This window comes from Trematomus bernacchii, unplaced genomic scaffold (assembly GCF_902827165.1).
Source record: "Trematomus bernacchii unplaced genomic scaffold, fTreBer1.1, whole genome shotgun sequence".
Taxonomy (NCBI): domain Eukaryota; kingdom Metazoa; phylum Chordata; class Actinopteri; order Perciformes; family Nototheniidae; genus Trematomus; species Trematomus bernacchii.
Window position 1 is genome coordinate 355,432 of NW_022987527.1, and position 18,378 is coordinate 373,809.

The 18,378-nt window shown below is 41.5% G+C and overlaps 2 protein-coding genes across 3 annotated transcripts; one reads left to right on the forward strand and one right to left on the reverse strand.

Annotated features, from left to right (window-relative positions):
* Positions 1–1,345: 1,345 nt before the first annotated feature.
* Positions 1,346–8,233, reverse strand: taf12 (TAF12 RNA polymerase II, TATA box binding protein (TBP)-associated factor). 2 transcript variants are annotated; one of them, XM_034120747.1, is made up of 6 exons: positions 6,740–6,899; positions 5,925–6,140; positions 5,707–5,784; positions 5,346–5,460; positions 2,198–2,286; positions 1,346–2,053 (listed from the first exon to the last, which is right to left on the reverse strand). In XM_034120747.1, the coding sequence occupies exons 2-6, from the start codon at positions 6,000–6,002 to the stop codon at positions 2,018–2,020; spliced, it is 396 nt and encodes a 131-aa protein (XP_033976638.1). In that variant the 5' UTR covers positions 6,003–6,140; positions 6,740–6,899; the 3' UTR covers positions 1,346–2,017. The 2 variants fall into 2 exon arrangements, with proteins under 2 accessions (XP_033976638.1, XP_033976645.1); XM_034120754.1 differs by lacking the exon at positions 6,740–6,899 and adding an exon at positions 8,148–8,233 and having other exon boundaries at positions 1,446–2,053.
* A 3-nt stretch (positions 8,234–8,236) lies between these two features.
* Positions 8,237–18,328, forward strand: si:ch211-79k12.1 (uncharacterized protein LOC568891 homolog). Its single transcript, XM_034120733.1, has 7 exons — positions 8,237–8,576; positions 9,306–9,427; positions 10,445–10,640; positions 11,843–11,988; positions 14,044–14,188; positions 15,940–16,084; positions 17,608–18,328. The coding sequence occupies exons 1-7, from the start codon at positions 8,525–8,527 to the stop codon at positions 17,693–17,695; spliced, it is 894 nt and encodes a 297-aa protein (XP_033976624.1). The 5' UTR covers positions 8,237–8,524; the 3' UTR covers positions 17,696–18,328.
* The last annotated feature ends 50 nt before the right edge of the window (positions 18,329–18,378 follow it).

Genomic DNA, 18,378 nt, shown 5'->3' on the forward strand with positions numbered 1-18,378 from the left:
GGCAAGCAACCGGTCACAGTTGCCCTGTTTATCTCATGTCTTATAAAAGCTTATTAATGATTTATAAAGTGTTCACAACCTAATTAATAAATGAATTACAAACTATTCGTAAACCCTTTATAAGGCTAGTCTTATTGTAAAGTGGTACCCTTTTTTTGTATCTAACACCAGCAGCAGGTTGCCATGTTTGTTTTTTGGTGAAATGTCTGAAGAATATATTGATGGAATATTTACAGGTGCTCAGGTCCTTTTGCTTTTTTTCTAGCGCAATCTTCAGTTCAAATTTTACATTTTGCCCAACACTTTGGTTTATGAAAACTAAAATCATGCCTACTTTCCACAGCTGTACTTTTTGGCTGTTGACATGTTCGGGGATAAAATGGCGACAACATGATATATTACCTGCTAATCAGCAGCATGCTAACACGCTGATGTCAGCAATAGTCATGTTGCTATCACAGCTGTAAACTCTTGTTTAGTTGCAAAATCTCTAGTTCCTTCCTTTATAGGACTTTTAAAACTTGACAGAGCGGTTCAGATCTCGTTGGTGAGATGCTAGGCCAACAGCTGATCAGCCTAACATGGACTGATGAGGTCTTTGCTTACCGGAGTTCAGAAGCGCAGGAGTTGTAATGAGGACATATTGATCCACCACTGGTGCCAGATGAGAGTGCATCACTGGCATTCATTGTATAAGAGTGGGATACGATCACATCTTCTCTTCTATCGATGTTTGGACAGTAGGTTGCCAACCTTGGTGTCCTGATTTCCTTACCGTATCCGAGTGGTCGGAATTGTACTTTGGTTACAATTTGGCATAATTTGTTTGATTTTTGCTTGTGAGACTGTACAATGACACTGCTTTTCCTTCTTTAGAACCCATTTCTGCACCTTAATCTGTGATTCTTGTCTATGTTGCTGGGTCTGTCGGTGATTGGCAGCTGTTATTTTTCGGGTGCCTTGGTGGAGATTATAAACATCCCCCTATGACTGTGAATTGTGCTGCAATGCTTTGGGCCTGAGCGGTGTTTTCGAGAAACGGCTTTGTTGCATCACAGCATGTTGAGTGAGCACTTGTTTTGGGCGTCCTTTTGTTCAAATTAATTAATTTATACAACTCTAGGGTGCATTTGAATACTGTTTTATGTTGTGAGAGGTTTCCATAGCTATTACTGTCCGTCTGGCAGATTAAACGGCCTCCTGTGTTTCTGCAGAGAAAAGGCAGACTATTTGTTTTGCTACTAAAAGAAACCCAGAGATTTACAGACAGGTTAACTGTTGTGTATTTGTACAGGGATGCGTTCTTGGCTCAATGCAAATATACCACATGAAATGATCCTATTAGTTACAAAGGGAAACACATTTATTTGACGAAATGCAACACTGTATGTACGACTCACTCATGTCAAATTTTGCAAATACAAAATGTCTCTTGATACCAGATCCTTTGTTCATGTATTTATTATTTTGTGAAAAGTACCATTTCTTCTATAATTGTTTTGCTGAAATAGACAAAGGTAAAAATAAAACTTGCAGGGATGGTGGCAAAAAGTGTCAATGTAATAAAACATCAGTAGCCATCATATGCAATAGGATGTTATTAAATATCCTCTTAAAATAAAACATTTTGGCATGAGAACACTAAATCTTTTTGAATCCACGTCCAAGTGCTTTAGAATATTAAAAAGGTAAACCAGATACACCTCATAATCAAAAAGAAGTATTCCAGTAAATGTTTATTGAAAAAATTGCAATGAATAGAGCTCTGCCAGGCTTAGCTTAATGGCAACAAAAACAGAATCAGAGTCAATAATTACATTATTATGTGATGTATGTGGCACAGTACTCAAAAGGTTAGAGAGACATGACAATTAAACACTATCTAATATCAAATGAAAAAAAAAAACTTCACCCAAACCATCCTTTTCTTCCTTATAAGTCAAAAAACATCCCAACTGAAAAGGGGGAAAAAAAGACAATACACAGAGTGGGTACAACATATCAGAGAACAGTCTTGCTACTTTTTGGTTGTCTTGCGGATCAGCGCCATTCTCTGAAATGAAAAAAAAAGAAACCGGTTAGGCTTGTTCATTTCAATACGAATAAAAAGTAATGACATGTACGAGATTGATCCAAAAAATGTATGGATCTGAATATTTAACTGTGACCAACAGAAACAAAGCGTTGTGTCGCTCACCTGTTTGTGAGCCTCTGTGGTGCAAGCCTTCTTGAACGGCCGGATCTCATCGGAGCCGTAACCAGGAATCCACATGTTCCACTGGCGCTCTGAGAAAAGAAATGCAAAATGTCAGCACGACACAAAATCAACATCCACGACTGCCTTGACTATCCTTACTGTCATGACAAAGCAGAGCTGACATTTTATCAGTCAGTGATTTGGTTGCCATGTTACCCCGAAAGCTGTCTGCAAACAGTCACAAGAGCTTCCTGAGAAATTCATAGTCACTCCGGGAGATGAGAACAAATTACCTTCGCTCAAGGGTAAAACGCAGCTTTTCTATTTGACATAACACTTTCAAAGATGTTTGTTTTTGTATTTTCTCTACAGCATAAATCCTTGAATGCTTCCTTTGAAGGTGCCAGCTTTTTGTAAAATTCTAAAAGAAAATGTCTCTTCAGAAACGCCAATGTGAGTAACTGTCATTTGAGTGTGCATATGATTATGCAGGGGTAGACATTAAGGGTACAATTCCACTGGCCCGGATGATCACTGGCCCCCCCATTGTAACCACTGGCCCCCCCAATGTAACCACTGGCCCCCCCATTGTAACCACTGGCCCCCCCAATGTAACCACTGGCCCCCCCAATGTAACCACTGGCCCGGAGCATTCGTCCAAAATAATCGACTAATAATGAAGAAAATGAACACATTTGTTGCAATAGTAATTTATGCACAAACTACATTACTACAACATTTTAATCATCAGTTCTTCCTCATTTTCCTCAATTGTTCGTATTTGGTTTATTAAAATAATTATATTGTGGTCATTGTTAAAAAATGTCTGCTATTATCATTATTATGAGTATTATTATTTGTATAATGCGCTTTCTGCCTTCCTGTCATTAGGAGTTAGAAATGTAATGGCTATAGCCGCTTTCACACCGAGTACTTTGCCGTACTTATGGCGCGTTTCCACTACAGCGCGGAGCACGGTTTAAGAGGGCTGTGACGTCAGCGGCCCGTTTTTGGTTGTGTTTCCACTTGGCCTAGTACCGGCCGGCGGGTCCTAATTCACAGTTTTTCTGGCCTCATAAAATCGTGGGTCTAGGGCCAGAGACAACGAGGCTGAGTCGGGCTGAGTATGCTAAACTAGAGAGAGAATCACTGGCAAGGGGGCTACAACTACAACAAGATGGACATATTTGACCGTGATTTAATTGTAATACACGTTTCAAAATGATGCCGAAGTAACAACATACTGATACCGGTTAGTAAAAACCATGAATTAATGCTTTGATAAGTCTGCAGACAGACGGCAGGCGAAAAACCTTTTAAAATGCGTGTTTTCTAAATGGAGATCGGCTAAGCTAACGCAGTATATGCTCCGACCGTCCACACTCACAACAACGGCCTATACAGACATAAATAAAGCAGCGACTGTATTCGCCATGACACAGGCAGTCTGTGGTTTGTACTTGTTTAACTTTTGTCTAGTTTCTGAACATATATGAGGAGCTGTGAGCTCTGAGTGCTAACAGCTAACGGCTGTGTTGTTTTTCTGGGGTTCTCATTGAAGATGACGTCACGGGTCCGCCTACACTGCGTTACTATAGATACTACCCCAGTTCCTAAACTGTAATGGAAATGCGCCATAAAGTGAGCCAGTCCTAACGAGGCCTAGCCATACCGAGCGAGGCCGTGTAGTGGAAACGCGCCATTAGTGCCCCGGCACGTATTACCCCAGGGCACTAAGTACCAATCGCGTTCACACCGGAATAAGTTCCCTGAGGGAAGATTACGCAAATGAGCTGCTGACGTCACTTAGTCTTCTTCTGCTTTGGGTTTACTGGCAGGCCGCAACTTCACGGTGTATACTGCCGCCCGAAGTCCCCAGAGTTGGGGACTGGCTTCAGTAGAAGCTGCTGGGACTCCCAGCAGCTTCTACTGAAGCCTTCCGAGTAAATCACCAGAACGCCGACACCTCATCTCCACCGCTCCCATGTTTTTTTGTGTGTTGCCATAAGTTATTCTCTCTCCGTTGGTGCGCGGGGCTAATGCTAATAATGCTAATGCCACAAATACAATGGCGGCTTCACAAAACTTTTCAGAGTTTTACGGGGCGTGGTTTGCAATTCGCCCAGCCAATAGAAATTGGTACTTTTTTGGTACCACCTCTCTAGCAGGCACTAAGTACTCTTTTTGGTGTGAACGCGACATAAGGGGTACTAACGGAACTAAACGGGGAAAAGTACTCCGGTGTGAACGCGCCTAAAGTAATAGATTAGATTAGAACCTTCATTATCCTAAACTGCTGGGACATTTCCCTATAGCGAATATACCTTTATATTTTCTACTCTTCACTTACTTGTCAGCATAGGTCGGCATTGATGTACAGACCCGACAAAAGACCTTGTTTATATCATATTGAAGCCAACTCCATCGATCAAGCCAGTGTGGCTGAAACTTTCTCTCCCTCTTCTTCTCCTACTCCCTGTCACTCTCCTTTAACTCCTTCGGTGACATTCTTTTATTTGAAGATAGTTTTTTTTTTGCCCGGCGCTTGGCCGGTTAACGCTGGTATTAAAAACATGTTGGCGAATGGTTAGGTGGGGAGAAAGTCTGTAGTGTATGAGCGCGCTCCCGCTGCGCTCCCGCTGCGCTCCCGCTGCGCTCCCGCTGCGCTCCCGCTGCGCTCCCGCTGCGCTCCCGCTGCGCTCCCGCTGCGCTCCCGCTGCGCTCCCCGCTGCGCTCCCGCTGCGCTCCCGCTGCGCTCCCGCTGCGCTCCCGCTGCGCTCCCGCTGCGCTCCCGCTGCGCTCCCGCTGCGCTCCCGCTGCGCTCCCGCTGCGCTCCCGCTGCGCTCCCGCTGCGCTCCCGCTGCGCTCCCGCTGCGCTCCCGCTGCGCTCCGCAGCAAACAGATAAAAAAAAAGGGTGCGGGTGTCTAAATAGTGCGGGGTGTCTAAATAGTGCTTCCGGGCCAGCGGGCCATTTATAAAGGCTACAAACAAACAAACATCCATTTTATATAGGGCATGTTAAGACAATCATTTAGTAAAGCAATTATCCACAACAGATTACAGGGCTGCCATGTATTGTATACCTGAAAACATTTGCTGTGCAAAGAAATGCTTAAACACTGCATTTAAAAGCCAACTGCAACTTACCCAGATGTAATTGAACATCCTTCACCTCCAAGGTGTTGGACTTGCGATGGCGAGCCAGCTGACAGGCCGCTGTCACAACGCTCTCTATAAAGTCATCTGCAATTTGTAGCAGCATCTGAAAAGAGACGGGCATTTTGAAAACCATCCATCGTGCTCAGTAAAGGAAAGTAACTTTCCCCGGCGGCTGGACAGATCCCTCATTTTTCATGCAGCCAGGCTTTCGATAGAATAACATTTCCAAATGATGGATGTGGCAGTCAGTTAGGAAAGCTATAGAGCAACAAGGACCTGCAAGATGCAAGTAGTATTCATGTCACACTTTAAACTTCACTACCTAACATAATTGAAAATGCAGACTAACCTCCTCAACATCCTCGTCCAGCTGCTCATTGGGATCGATCTCTCTCACCAGGTCCTGCAGCTTCTTCTTACTGAGCACCTGGAGGCAAAGCAGATGTATTCATGTTACAAAAGAGTACAGATGTTCTGATGTTGAGTCCTTGCTAAGTAGTGTAATGAGGGCTCTAGATAAAAAGGTGATAACAGGGACCCCATTATTAAATAAATAGGCTGACTGACCTGAGATCCCTCTGGACTGATCCTGCCAGCAGGGCCAGGGGTCCCAACCTTCACTGGTGCTGCGGTGCTGTTAGCCATGTTGGTGGCCACAGATAAAGTGAAGGGTCTCTGGAGTTTAGCAAGAAGCAGAACTGTTGTGTGTCAGAGTCCGGAGTGACAATCCAAGGTGGGCACAGGAGTGATAGATTCTCGTTTACAGGGACCACCTCCGTAAATCTGGGGAAAACAGCCAAGTTAGGATCACAGCAACAATACGTTAACATGCTTAAAACTGCTTGCAAACCCTTCACGTAAAAAAAAAAACATATATTAATGCATGCCTTGCCTTTAGTTTGTCCTATTGTTATATCCATTATGCTCAATTTCTTGATGTAACTTTTATTTTTTATTGTGGTACGTTTTGTTATGTCATTATCCGTTTTTTCTCTACATTGTATTGCATTACTGTGCTGATGTTTTTATGTTATTCTCTTTGTAGAGTACTTTGTAAAACCACAAATAGGTCATTAACATTACAAATAGCTACAAGGCACATACAGAAACTTAGCCGTAAAACTATGCCGATTGATCTCAATTGTAACAGATATAGAAACATGACACTGTCAAACAATGGGATCAATTATGTCAGCTCCAATCGGCTGTGTATGTTGTATAAAGAAAGGAAAAGGTTAAATACCGACGCTAACACACCGTAATGTGCTAAAAACAATAGCAGCTTTGAATGTAGCATTACAGGCTAACATTAGCAGCTAATCTTAGCGCCGCGGCTTTCTGTACCATACATCCTAGAATTAGCTGTTAAGTTGACAACTTACCCAGTAAAACAAACACTATCTGTCCATGTTTTGGGGTCGTTGCGGGGAATACAGGTGAGTTTGATACAAAAAGAGTCCCTCAAATTGCCTCGGCACAGCTAGAAAAATGATCGAGGTTATCTCGTTCACTACTTCCGCTTTGTTTATATCTATTTCCGGTGAAAACATGAAGCCTTTACTCTGCCACCTGCTGGATACCTTTTGGAACTACACCATTATTAAACCAATATAATAAGGAAATACAATTACAGTATTTTGAATTCAATACGAAGAGATATATCCCATTAATAACAAGTATAATACTTAAATACATGTGTAAAAATAATGGCATAGAATAATGGCAATATTTCAAATAATAAAAAATGCATTCATAGAGCAAAAAACATTTAAAGTAGTAAATAAATAATAGATTTTTGTTGGATAAGTTATAACAATGAAACAAAACATCTTCAACTTCAAGCATTTATTAAAAATATTCGCATTACGCCCTTATTGTAAATCATGCTGATTTAGACATACCACCTAAATATTTTTTTAAAACAACCACCTACAGAGCACTTTGTTAGATTTGTTCAAGGTTTATGTGGTTTAATCTTTAATTAAGTTATAGGAAGTAGTACATATCCTTTGCAGTGATGGGCATGTATATAAGGATATAATACAGTCTAAGTACAAATTCTCCAAATATACAGGCCCCTGATTTGCTGGTAATTGTTAAATTAGATACTGTTTACATGGAGGGTATACATCCCTAATTATTGTATGCATTGTTTGTGTCGCATGTGTGCTAATTGTAAGATGTTTTAAAGGTGTATAATCACACACAAAGGCCTATATATATATACTTGTATCTTAAATAGTGTTAGGCCTACTATTAAGGCTGGTGTACACTTTCTGATTTGTGTAGATAGGTGCATAGGAGGAAAACGTCAGAGTTATGAGAAAAGGGAACACTGTCGTTTGCTTGCTCTGACCGACATGTATTTGTGACACAATGTTTCGCTTCCTAGATATGTTGAAGAAGCACTATATTATTGTAGTAATAGAATATCAGTGGGAGAAAATATAGTGTATGCCTGTTTATTTAATAAGCTATCCATGATTTATGAAGACAACCGAACAGACCTGGATCTAACTGAAAGTGAAAAAACTAGGAGTGTGACTCAGTTAGTCACAATGTAAGCATTTTAAGTGTGCGTTCAGCAAACGCTCTCTGATGCTCTGTATTTGATGGACTGAATCTCTTTCGATTTCATTCCCGCTCATCTCAATGGTCAAAGCGAGTGAAGCGTAAAATGCTTGCTGGCTCGGTGTTATGTATATCACGCCAGGGAAATTACGAAACTCTGCTTTTACATGTTAAGACATCTCTCGAAACCTGTTGAACTTAGTTATAAAACATACTGACCTCAACAACAAGCTCAGACAGCAAACGTGAAGGGCCTGGTTCTACCCAGAGACTGGTGACGCACTGGGACTGAATTTAATTATCACTGGAGCACTTCCTTCATTTACACTTCACATAAACAATTTCAGGCGTCTATTCACCTCATATTATATGTCATGACCAGAGACATTAAAAAGAAAATGAACAATTTTGATTCGCATGGTTGCTTTGTTGAATACTTTCACAATATCGGACTACTTGGAAGCTACTTCCTCAAAATACAAGCCACTCCTACACCTCGGCATAAATACATACTGTGCAAGGTTCATTTCAGATAAGAGGCTTCACAGGAGAGCGCACCATTTCGCCACAGTATTGAGAACATATTTTGAACAATCATGAATGTTCTTCTTGTTACTGCAGTGGTCGCCCTGATCCATGGCAGCTATGGTAAATCTGTTTTATTTACTCATGTAATGTTTTACAATCTAGTCAAAACGTTTAATTGTATTGCTGCTTTGTAAAAATCTATTTAATCCTCAAGTCTTGTTCTGGGGTTTTTAACTTCCATATTCATACATTTGGTGTTGTATTATTGTGTGTGTTTGTGTGTATGTGTGTGTTCCTGCCTGTTTCACTGCTTGCTTGTCTGTTTCGTAGTGCGTATGTCCTCAAGAGGAAACGCTTTATTTTCTCTTCTGTCACACTGATGGGTTTCCCCTTGTGGCGACACAGACTGAAGCAAGAAGTGTTTGTTGTATCATCAAGAGACTGGCAAGAAAAACAATGTTGTATATAGATTTGTATGTATTTATACTTATCCTACTGAATACAAATATATGTTCAGTTTAAACTCACTGCTTAACTGTAAAAAATAATGTAAACTATGTCTGTGGTATGCAATAGTTCTCGTCTTAAGTGAACAACAAATAGATGACTGTCAGGAGTTCAGCGAAGGAAGTGGAATAACCTGTTGTTGGTCATGTGGCCATGGGGACTTTGAGAGTATTGGCAGTGTTCCCACAGGAGCCTGAAACAAAATGTCAGGAAAAGGGAGCGGTTGTTTAGAAAGTATTGCCCAGAACAGCAGCTAGATCCCCCAGGCCGATCCCCAGTGAGCCCCCTGCCCATTTATGTTGTGATCAATAACCAGCCTGTGTAATCTCTGTCCACACGCAGCCACTTTGCTCATTAAAGGGCCGACCAAGCCGGTCCTGGAGGGAGAGAGCGTCACCCTGGAGTGTCTCTACTCTGACTCTGAAGCCAACATCAGCCAGGTCCACTTTGAGAAATTTGCTGAGGTAAGCCACGGGAACAAATGGGTCGGTGGGAAACAGAGGAAACAGAGGGAACAAGTTTCAAAAACTCAGATTACTTATCTCATTATTGTTTGCCTACAACGCTGCAGGAAATAAATGGCAAACAGTGTTCTATTGCTGACAATTGTAATACCTCTTGGAGTGTTTTATTATGTTGTTATTTTATTTTTTTAACATTTATATTTTATCAAACATTTTCAAAAGACAAAAACACACGGACAAGGACATGGCTCACACAGATTACAAGTAGGACAGGACATAACATGAAGGGTGGGGGGTAGGGGGATTACAGTGTCAGTTACATTTGATGTATGCATATGGCGTTGTATTTATACATGATTTGCTTCATAATATAGGTATACTTCATTGTTTAATAGGTAAATAAATAGATAAATAGTCAAATAAATAAATACATATATATGCACACATATGTACATATACACACACACATCTCTTCCTTTTATGATTAATTCACCTATTCATCCATTTCCCATTTAATTTCGCTTCTTTCATTATTATTACCGTTATTTTTCTGTTTCTTCATAGCTTATTTCTCTTTATTTATATTTATTTATTAATATTATTAATTAATATTATTATATTTATTGTTGGCAGCCGAGATGGTTTGAGTCCAGGAAAGCCCTTATCTTATCCCAAAGCCTGTTGTCTGGCTTAACCAAATATAACAGGGAGAAAGCAGCTTCTTCCATACTTAAGATGTTTAGGAAGTCCTCCAGCCATCTATTGATATTGAAGCAGTTGGGCTTTCTGACTTATGTTATTTTTTAACTTAAAGGCGGATACTGCTCATATAAAAACCCTCTTAACATTGTCACATGATGACATTCATAACCTAAACTCATTTGAATTGGCTGCCAATATATGGACTATCTACTGCTTTATGTAAATGTCTCATCATGGTGCAACTGGCTGCTGTGTAGTTCAACAAATGTGAGAATTGAACAAAACCCATAACACATTTTGTCTTTCCCCTAACAGTACATGCAGAAGTGGCTTCCAGTTCGTGAGCGCTTTTGGTGCTTCAATCCGAAGCCAGTCATGCAGTCTGACCGTCTCACCCTGACCCTCCCCCACCCTGGGAGGTTCAATGAAGGGTCCTACCGCTGTGTGTCCAACACCGAAAATGTGACTGAGCAGGAGCGATCCTCCGAGCCGCTGACCTTCAAAGTGTATTGTGAGTGCGCAGGTTGATATGAGTAGGAGCTGTCTGCTGTAACTCTGTGAAACAATGACTCCATGCTTCCTTTGAAGGTGCCAGCTTTTTGTAAAATTCTAAAAGAAAATGTCTCTTCAGAAACGCCAATGTGAGTAACTGTCATTTGAGTGTGCATATGATTATGCAGGGGTAGACATTAAGGGTACGATTCCACTGGCCCGGAAACAATGACTCCGTGACTCTGTTTCTTTTTGATACATACAGAAAACTCTAGATCTTTTCATACTTCAATCTGACAATAAGGTGAACATTTGACTTGCAAATAAGATACTGAGTTTCTCTTTCCATTAAGGAAATGTGTGACTACTGACAAATAAGGAAGCATAAAAAACACCTGATTGTACATTGGGAAACAATCCAGACGAGAAGACAGAACAGAGAGACTCGGAAATCTTCATATTTTTTCGTTCATATTTCCAACCAGCAGGAGGTCAAGACAATTTTTCAGACAGTCTGGACTTAGCTTTCTTCACAGTGAGGGATAGAAAAACACATTAATAGTTAATAAGACAAGACATATCTGTGCAATGCAGCTGCAGAGGGTGTACAACAAAACAACTGTAAGTAGTTCACGCGCCGTGTTGCCATGATATGTTGAGTACAGTCATTTCATTTTTTCTTTCTCTCTGCACTCCAAGCAAACAAAGAAAGCATTCTCCCAGTGGGACTCAAGTTTGAAGCTATCAGTGCAGGATACACAGTTGCATGAAATGGCGTAGCTAGTCACATTATCAGTGTCCTCTATCTTCTCAGTGGCCATCAAATCGACCGTAATGCTGTTTGATCGGCTTCTCAGCCTCATGGGGGGAATCAATAAGAGGCAAAGATTAGAACGGACTAAAAGACTGAAAGGGGGCGGAGAGGGAGAGAAGCCATGAGCTGGAGGAACGTGAGCCATCTATTGAGATAGAAGATGAGCCATTATTCACAACACTGCCCCTCTAAAGACTTCGATAAGATGAAGCCCATTATCATTATTATTGATTGCTTGGGACAGTGTGTACCACTGGGAGGCATTCATACTTCTTTATTCTTAAAAGATCTGCTGCCACTGAAAACGTGTATTCAGTCACGTCTCGAACTCTTGAAGCCTCAGCGAACAGGAAATGTCTTGCTTCATTAATGCGTGATCGTTCCCCCTCATTTCCCGCTGGTTTTAGATATGGGAGAGCTGTTACTGACAAGGGCCGGGTTCACCAGCTACCTGGGGGTCTCTACGCAGCTGAAGGTGCGACTCGGGGACGAAGTGGTGTTGAAGTGCTCCGCCGGATCATCCGAGGAACCCACTTACTACTGGAGTAAAGACGTGAGAAAGCCTCCATTTTCCTCCAGTGTCCTCATTATGCCTTTGGAAGCTTGTCATGCTCTCTCCGGCTCCCTCCCTCCACTTTTCGATGTGACCTCTTAATTTTCTTTGCTGTCTTGTTCCAGTCTTTCTGGGTCCCTATTTCTCTCTTGGCTTCCCTCACAGCACTCTCTCCTCCTCCAACACGGTTTCTCTCCGTGAGTTTGTCAGGCCACTAGTTTCTCCACAGCTGTCGCCGTTCCATCCCCTCCTCACAAGAAGTGCCCTGTATTTAAGTGACCGGTTGGCTTAGGCCCACCACTCGCTGGGGATTGCAGCTTGCCCACTTACAGAGGATTAATAGTTTAATGAGGTCTAGACAAGAGCCAGTCAACCTGAAAACAATTATGCAGATAGATTTCTAATGATTTTTTTTTGTGTTTGGTTAACCAGTATTGAATTATTCAACTGGGCTCTTCACTAAGCTAAGGAACTCTTGCCCGAGGGAAATTAACACGTCTCCGTGTAAAATGCCAAAGTGACAATAGGCATGAAGACGAAGAATAAGTTGATGAGCCGGGAGATACACCGTGCCCTTGTGGTGAGAAAATGGTATTGCTTTTTCAAGGTGTCATCAACATAACAACAGCTGCCAGCAGCAAGTCAGGGAAGTAATGAAGCTACGCAACCGTGAAGATATCTCGGGATCAGGCAGACTTAATTGCCAAGTTTTCCCTTTTGTTATTCTTTTTGATAAATCGGCTCAAGGTTAATATGCTTGTTAAAGGGTCACTGTTAATCCAGGTTTTAAATGGGCTTACAAGTCCAAATCCAATTCAGTGGATATTTTATACTGCTAATACTGTGTGGCCTTCGATCATATGCAGTGCTTCAGGGTTTTGGTTCCTTATTTGTTAAAGATACAGCTCTGTCACGCATGCATTACTGGCTGGCCGGTCGTTAATGATTCACCTGTCAAATAATTCGTAAATCATTTACATAAATCAGAAGAGGTTTGGTAGAGAGGTGTGACACAAGGAGAGGATAACATTAGATTACATTGTATGTGTCTATTTACTGTACGTATGACAGGAATAGATATGGGGAAGAAAGTGGCATCCGGATGGCCTACTTTGACAGACAGCTTCCTTGGTGTGGGCACATTGGCCCCCGGTAGTGACAGCAGAGGACAGAGGCAGAAACGGGCCACTGCTTAGGCAGCCAGTGGATTTGCATACAAAATGCTGCTTTGGCCAGACCTGGCTTTTATGGGAAATCCTCTTAATTCAGATCCATTCAAATTGAAATGGACTTTCTTGGCAGGAGCTGCAGCTCCCAGGAGCCAAATCATTTGCATGGTGTAATGTCTTTTTTTTTTTTTACCTCATCCTCCGTGTACGTTTGTTTTCCAATCCTTGTGTTTGGCCTATTATTTGTTTCCTCCCATGTCGGGCTCTATCTCATAATAGCGCTGCTATTTTTGTGTCAACAATTCGTCCCGCTCCCTCGCCATCTCATTACGTGTTGCGTTAACAGTCTGTGGTTGCGGCATTATTCTTTGCCAATGATGGTGTTATCTGGGTTATTGACTTGTGTCGACGTGTGTTCATTCATTTGGATTACTGCTCAGGTAAATACTCTTCATTTGGGACTTTGGGGACTGTTCTCTGAGGGCAGTGCTACTGCATTTATTTCTTGCTTTCTCTCTTTACCCCACTGCCATTTAAATCTTTCTGTTTCTCCCTTTCCTATTTTATTTTGTTCTCTTTTCGCCCCTCATATAGAAAATCAGTCAAAATAAGACTTTATTCCCCTTTTCTTTCTCTTACTCTCTCCCTCATGTCTGACAGTTTCTATTTTTCTTTCTGTCTCTCTCTCTCTTAGCCAACAACCTTAATTTATTCTCAAATCTTCTTGCGCTTTCAGCTCAGCACAATTTAAATTTTCCACGAGTTTGTTGATTCCCTTAGGGCTGCAAAAAAAATCCAGCCAATCTTTCTTCTTCTACTTCCTGACCTCCTTTCTGTTTGTTTCACTCTCCTCACGCTCTCTTGTATGTCTCCATCTTTCTCCCAGGGTGACGACTGGATCCTGCCATCCTCCACGCTGACGCTGAGGAAGATGACAGCGGCCGATGAAGGGCAGTACACCTGCGTAGCCGAGCATCCCTCTGTGGAGACACTCAGCAAGAAACGCACCATCAGCATCACCGTGCTTCCTGGTGAGATAACACTCTAAATCCTGTTGTCCTCTATACTGACTGTTGTAGACTAGAGCGGTCGTTTCTGCTTCCTCTTTGTAAAAACCTATTTAGGCTTTCTTTGTAACTCTCTGGAAATGCAACTGTCTACATCCTCATAGCACAAACACAATAAAACATTGTGTTCTTGTTTCTTTTCAATCAGCCACTTCAATGTGACCAGACAGTTAAGGTGTCTGAGTGCATTCACGTCATCCAGAACAAATGCAGAAGTATGAAAGCCTTATTGCGGAAGAAGTAATGCAGGAATGAGGTTTCATTTATCTGCACACGTAAATGATAATAACACAGAACAAGACGTCTGATGCTGTGATAAAGACCGGGGAAGGCATTTAACAAAAACTCCTCACAGAAAAAAGGTGACAAAGAAAGGAAATTACCTCTAAAATGAAAAATAGGTACGATGATTGCAGAGAACATTCGTACATTTAAAAATATATACTTCAGAGGACAGGGGGATGATTATTAAATAAAAGGAACCTGACCTTTTGATTTATTTTTCTTTGGAAGCTTTAAGTTTAACAGAAGTGGGTACATGGCAGAGAGACTTAGTGTTTAGTTAAAAATACTTATGCCATTTGGAAATGACATTTGAGAGCATGCAATAGGCGGCTGCTTTATTATTATTATTATTATTATTTATTATTTGTTACAAATGTGGTTGTGAGTTTTCTGAGATATAGATGGTCATCACGAAGTATACCGTACATTATAATACATGAAAATAAAATGTTGGTAGACACTTTTATTAAGAAGTCCTGCTGTCTGTGAAGCTGGATGTCTATGAAGTTTTCTTTGTGTGAATCTGCATGACTGACAAGCATAATTATCATCAAACAGGAATATTGTATTGAAGTGGAGAGCTAATTTCATTACAACATTATTGCTAATCCAATTTATCGCCCTTCATCTGTCTTCATCATCTTTATCAGTGACCTGTGAGATGACTGCACTGTGTTAATGCACTGCTTTTTTTTTTACACCCTGTTCTGCCGCCCACTAGGATTCATAAGCTTTGTGATTTCAATTGTTGAAATTATGCAACCTCTAAAAAAGCAATTACGCCAATACATGTTTTTTTTCCTACAGTAGCGCTATCTTATTACTTCTGCAATTGACTCATCAGTCACTGCGCTACATTGCGTCTCCAGTGTTTCCTCTGAAGCACATATAGTAATTAAAAAGCTAATAATTTCTATATGCTGGAATAATGTTTGCTTATGCAAATGTTGCATGTCGCTGCTGTTGCTTTGAAGTTGTACTACAATAGCTGTTCAAACCAAAGCAAACATTCCTGTTGCCAGGAAATCCTCTGAACATACGGAATGGCTGTATATGTGAAAAAGCAAAGCATGTGTTTGCTGCCTCAAATCCTCATAGCCATAATTCTTCAATCTTGACTTAGTCCTGTGCTCTAAAGAAGGGTTTTTAGAACACAAGGTCCTCAAAATCCACAAATGTTTTGTATAATTTGTGAATGTAAGCACAGAAAGGGCATAACCAGACAATATTGTTTTACATTTTGAGAAGCAGACTTGTTAAAGGTCAGTGCTTTGTACAGCAGCAAGGCCGTCTGAACTCTTTTCTTCCACAAACAAACAGGAGTTTGTCTTCAGTTTGTCTTGCGCCTGGAGCAAGGAAGCTTGTAGTTGCTGATTTCAGAGTCTGTGTGATGCATGTTTTCCTTCATGTCTGACTGATCTGTCCCACAGAGGATGCCCGCTGGTATGAGTCTAGTGATGGGCAGCTCATCTTGATGATCTCGGCAGCGGCTGTCGCTCTCTTGGTGTTCCTCCTCTCCATGAGTGTGTTCCTGTGCCGCAGGGCCAAGCAGGCCAAGACCAGCAAGGGACCGATGTAAGAAACTACTGTGTGTGTGTGTGTGTGTGTGTCTCTGTTCCTCTTTCCTAATGTCACAAGCTGGCTCAGGGAAAGTCACAATGAGGGAGTCCGCCCTAGGTTATTCTTAAAACAAACATCATTTATTATGCATTACTCAAATGGACAATGGAGTGTGTAGATCAGCATGAAAGCGCGCTGGGTGTTGAAGGTGCAAAACCAAATACAATGAAAGGGTGGATACCAACGGTAGGAAGGTAGAGTCATAATGTGACCTTGTTTATTTTGACCCGAACAATATGCAGTTGCATGCTGTATGCTGTCGGACATTCCAGTAAATCTGGCATACTGCATTTGACATACTATTTATTTGAACGTACTTAATCTTTTCCTGACATACTAAATAGTTTGGTAGTACGGATGTTGGAACACACAATGTCAGAAAAAGTGTTAACGCATGGGGCATTTTTTAGGCTGAGAGACAGGCGAGCTTAATCAGGCCGACGACCCTTCATTGCCAGCCAACTGCCTGCTGAGGTTGGCCATATTCAGAATCTGATGGATAACGTGCCTCTGAATATGTGTGTGTGTGCGTGTGTGTGTGTGTGTGTGTGTGGGCCGGTATGATTGTCTGATTCCTTTACTGCACTTTATCCATACTCACCTTCCTATTTTCCCTAACTCGGCCCCAGTCTCTCCTCCCGCAGTTTGACTTTATATTACGGATACGGTTATTGCCGCAATATTTCATTCTGTCTCATGTGATAGAACCAAGGCCATTTCAGTTACGGAGTGTGTGTTTTTGGCACGCGTGCATTTTAGTGTTTACTTCACATTGTGTGTGTGTGTGTGTGTTTCCAAGTGTGAACCTTCCCACAAATGTGCCGTCTAGTGCCCGTGTGCTTTTATGTGTTTTAAAAGGTGTTATCCATATTGAATATTAAAGTCTATCTCGGCAGGTGTGACCTACTTGACCCTGTCCTTGATCCCTTTTACGCTTCTTGATCTCCTGTGGGCTTCCATCCACTTTCTCTCTGTGAAAAGCTAATAAGACCAGCTTTTCATTCTGTGATAGTATATAAAGTATATATGAAGGTGTCGGCAATGACTAAAACTGTAGCAGGAGTCCTATTTAAACCCATAGCTGACAGTATGTTAATGTGCACCATGACCCAATGCAGTATTGCTCATTATCTTATTTCCATATGGGCTGAATAAAATAAGATCCCTTTCAAATGGCATAATTTCCATAAGAGCCTGCTTCATACATGATTTCTGTGTCTTTGTAGTGCCACAGAAGAGAATTTGAATCCTTGAAAGTGGGGCTAGGCATGAGCCGCCATGTGTATAAAAGCATGGTTGTTAGAAAAAAACAGAGACAGAGAACCAAAGAGAGAAAAATGGACTTTCACATCAACAGCCATGATGTGGCCCCATCGCTCGCTTCTAGTCTATAATTTCCTCGCTTATGCTTTTCTAGTGCCTACTGGGAGGTCGATATACTGATAATAACGCTCCTCTGTCTTTCTCTCTCTTGCCAGTGATGACCGGTCTCAGAAGAAACCCATCTACAAAACCAGTGTGGAGTCCCTGCCCTCCACCTGTGCAGACAAACAACCTCTGGTTTGACTGCACAGGCAGGTGGAAGGATGAGGAGGGAGGAGGAAGATGGAGTGAGTTGCCAGAAAATGAGGGATGGGATTGAGGGAATATTTTTAAGAGCGAGGAGATAGTGTAGGACTCTGGATGGTCACATTGGGGGAGGAGAGAAGTGAAGCAAAGAGGGAAGGGAGAGCGAAGCTGGGTGTGAAAAAGGGGAAATGATTGCTTTAGAGACACAGAAGCTGCTTTGCTTGTGTGTGTAGGCAGCAGTTATGCATCTTGAACTGAATGGTGGACAATTTTCCTTTCATTTATTCTGCAGCATGGAAAATAGTGAGCCACATTCTTAGTAAAACGATAGGAGATTAATCTTGTGTACTAAGAAACGGTTTAGACTCCACATGCAATTCTCCCCTTTTCTTTTCTAAACATAATTGCTCAGCTGTGAATGAGTAATTTAGGTGATGGGACAAGGTTTTTTTTTGTTGTTGATTTGTTTCCTTTTCAACCTGTTTTTCCAAAGCAGAACCAGCTCAAAGCATCTGTGAGAACGTTATTATAATCCATTTTCCGTGACAGCCCTCAAGCACAACGCACTCTACTATTTAATGTACTGCACTTTGGATTTCTTTGATATTAAATGGCTTTCAGAAAATATTATTTGCTGCCCTCCTGTGTGCAATTGATTTTGTTCCTTTTTGAAGATACAA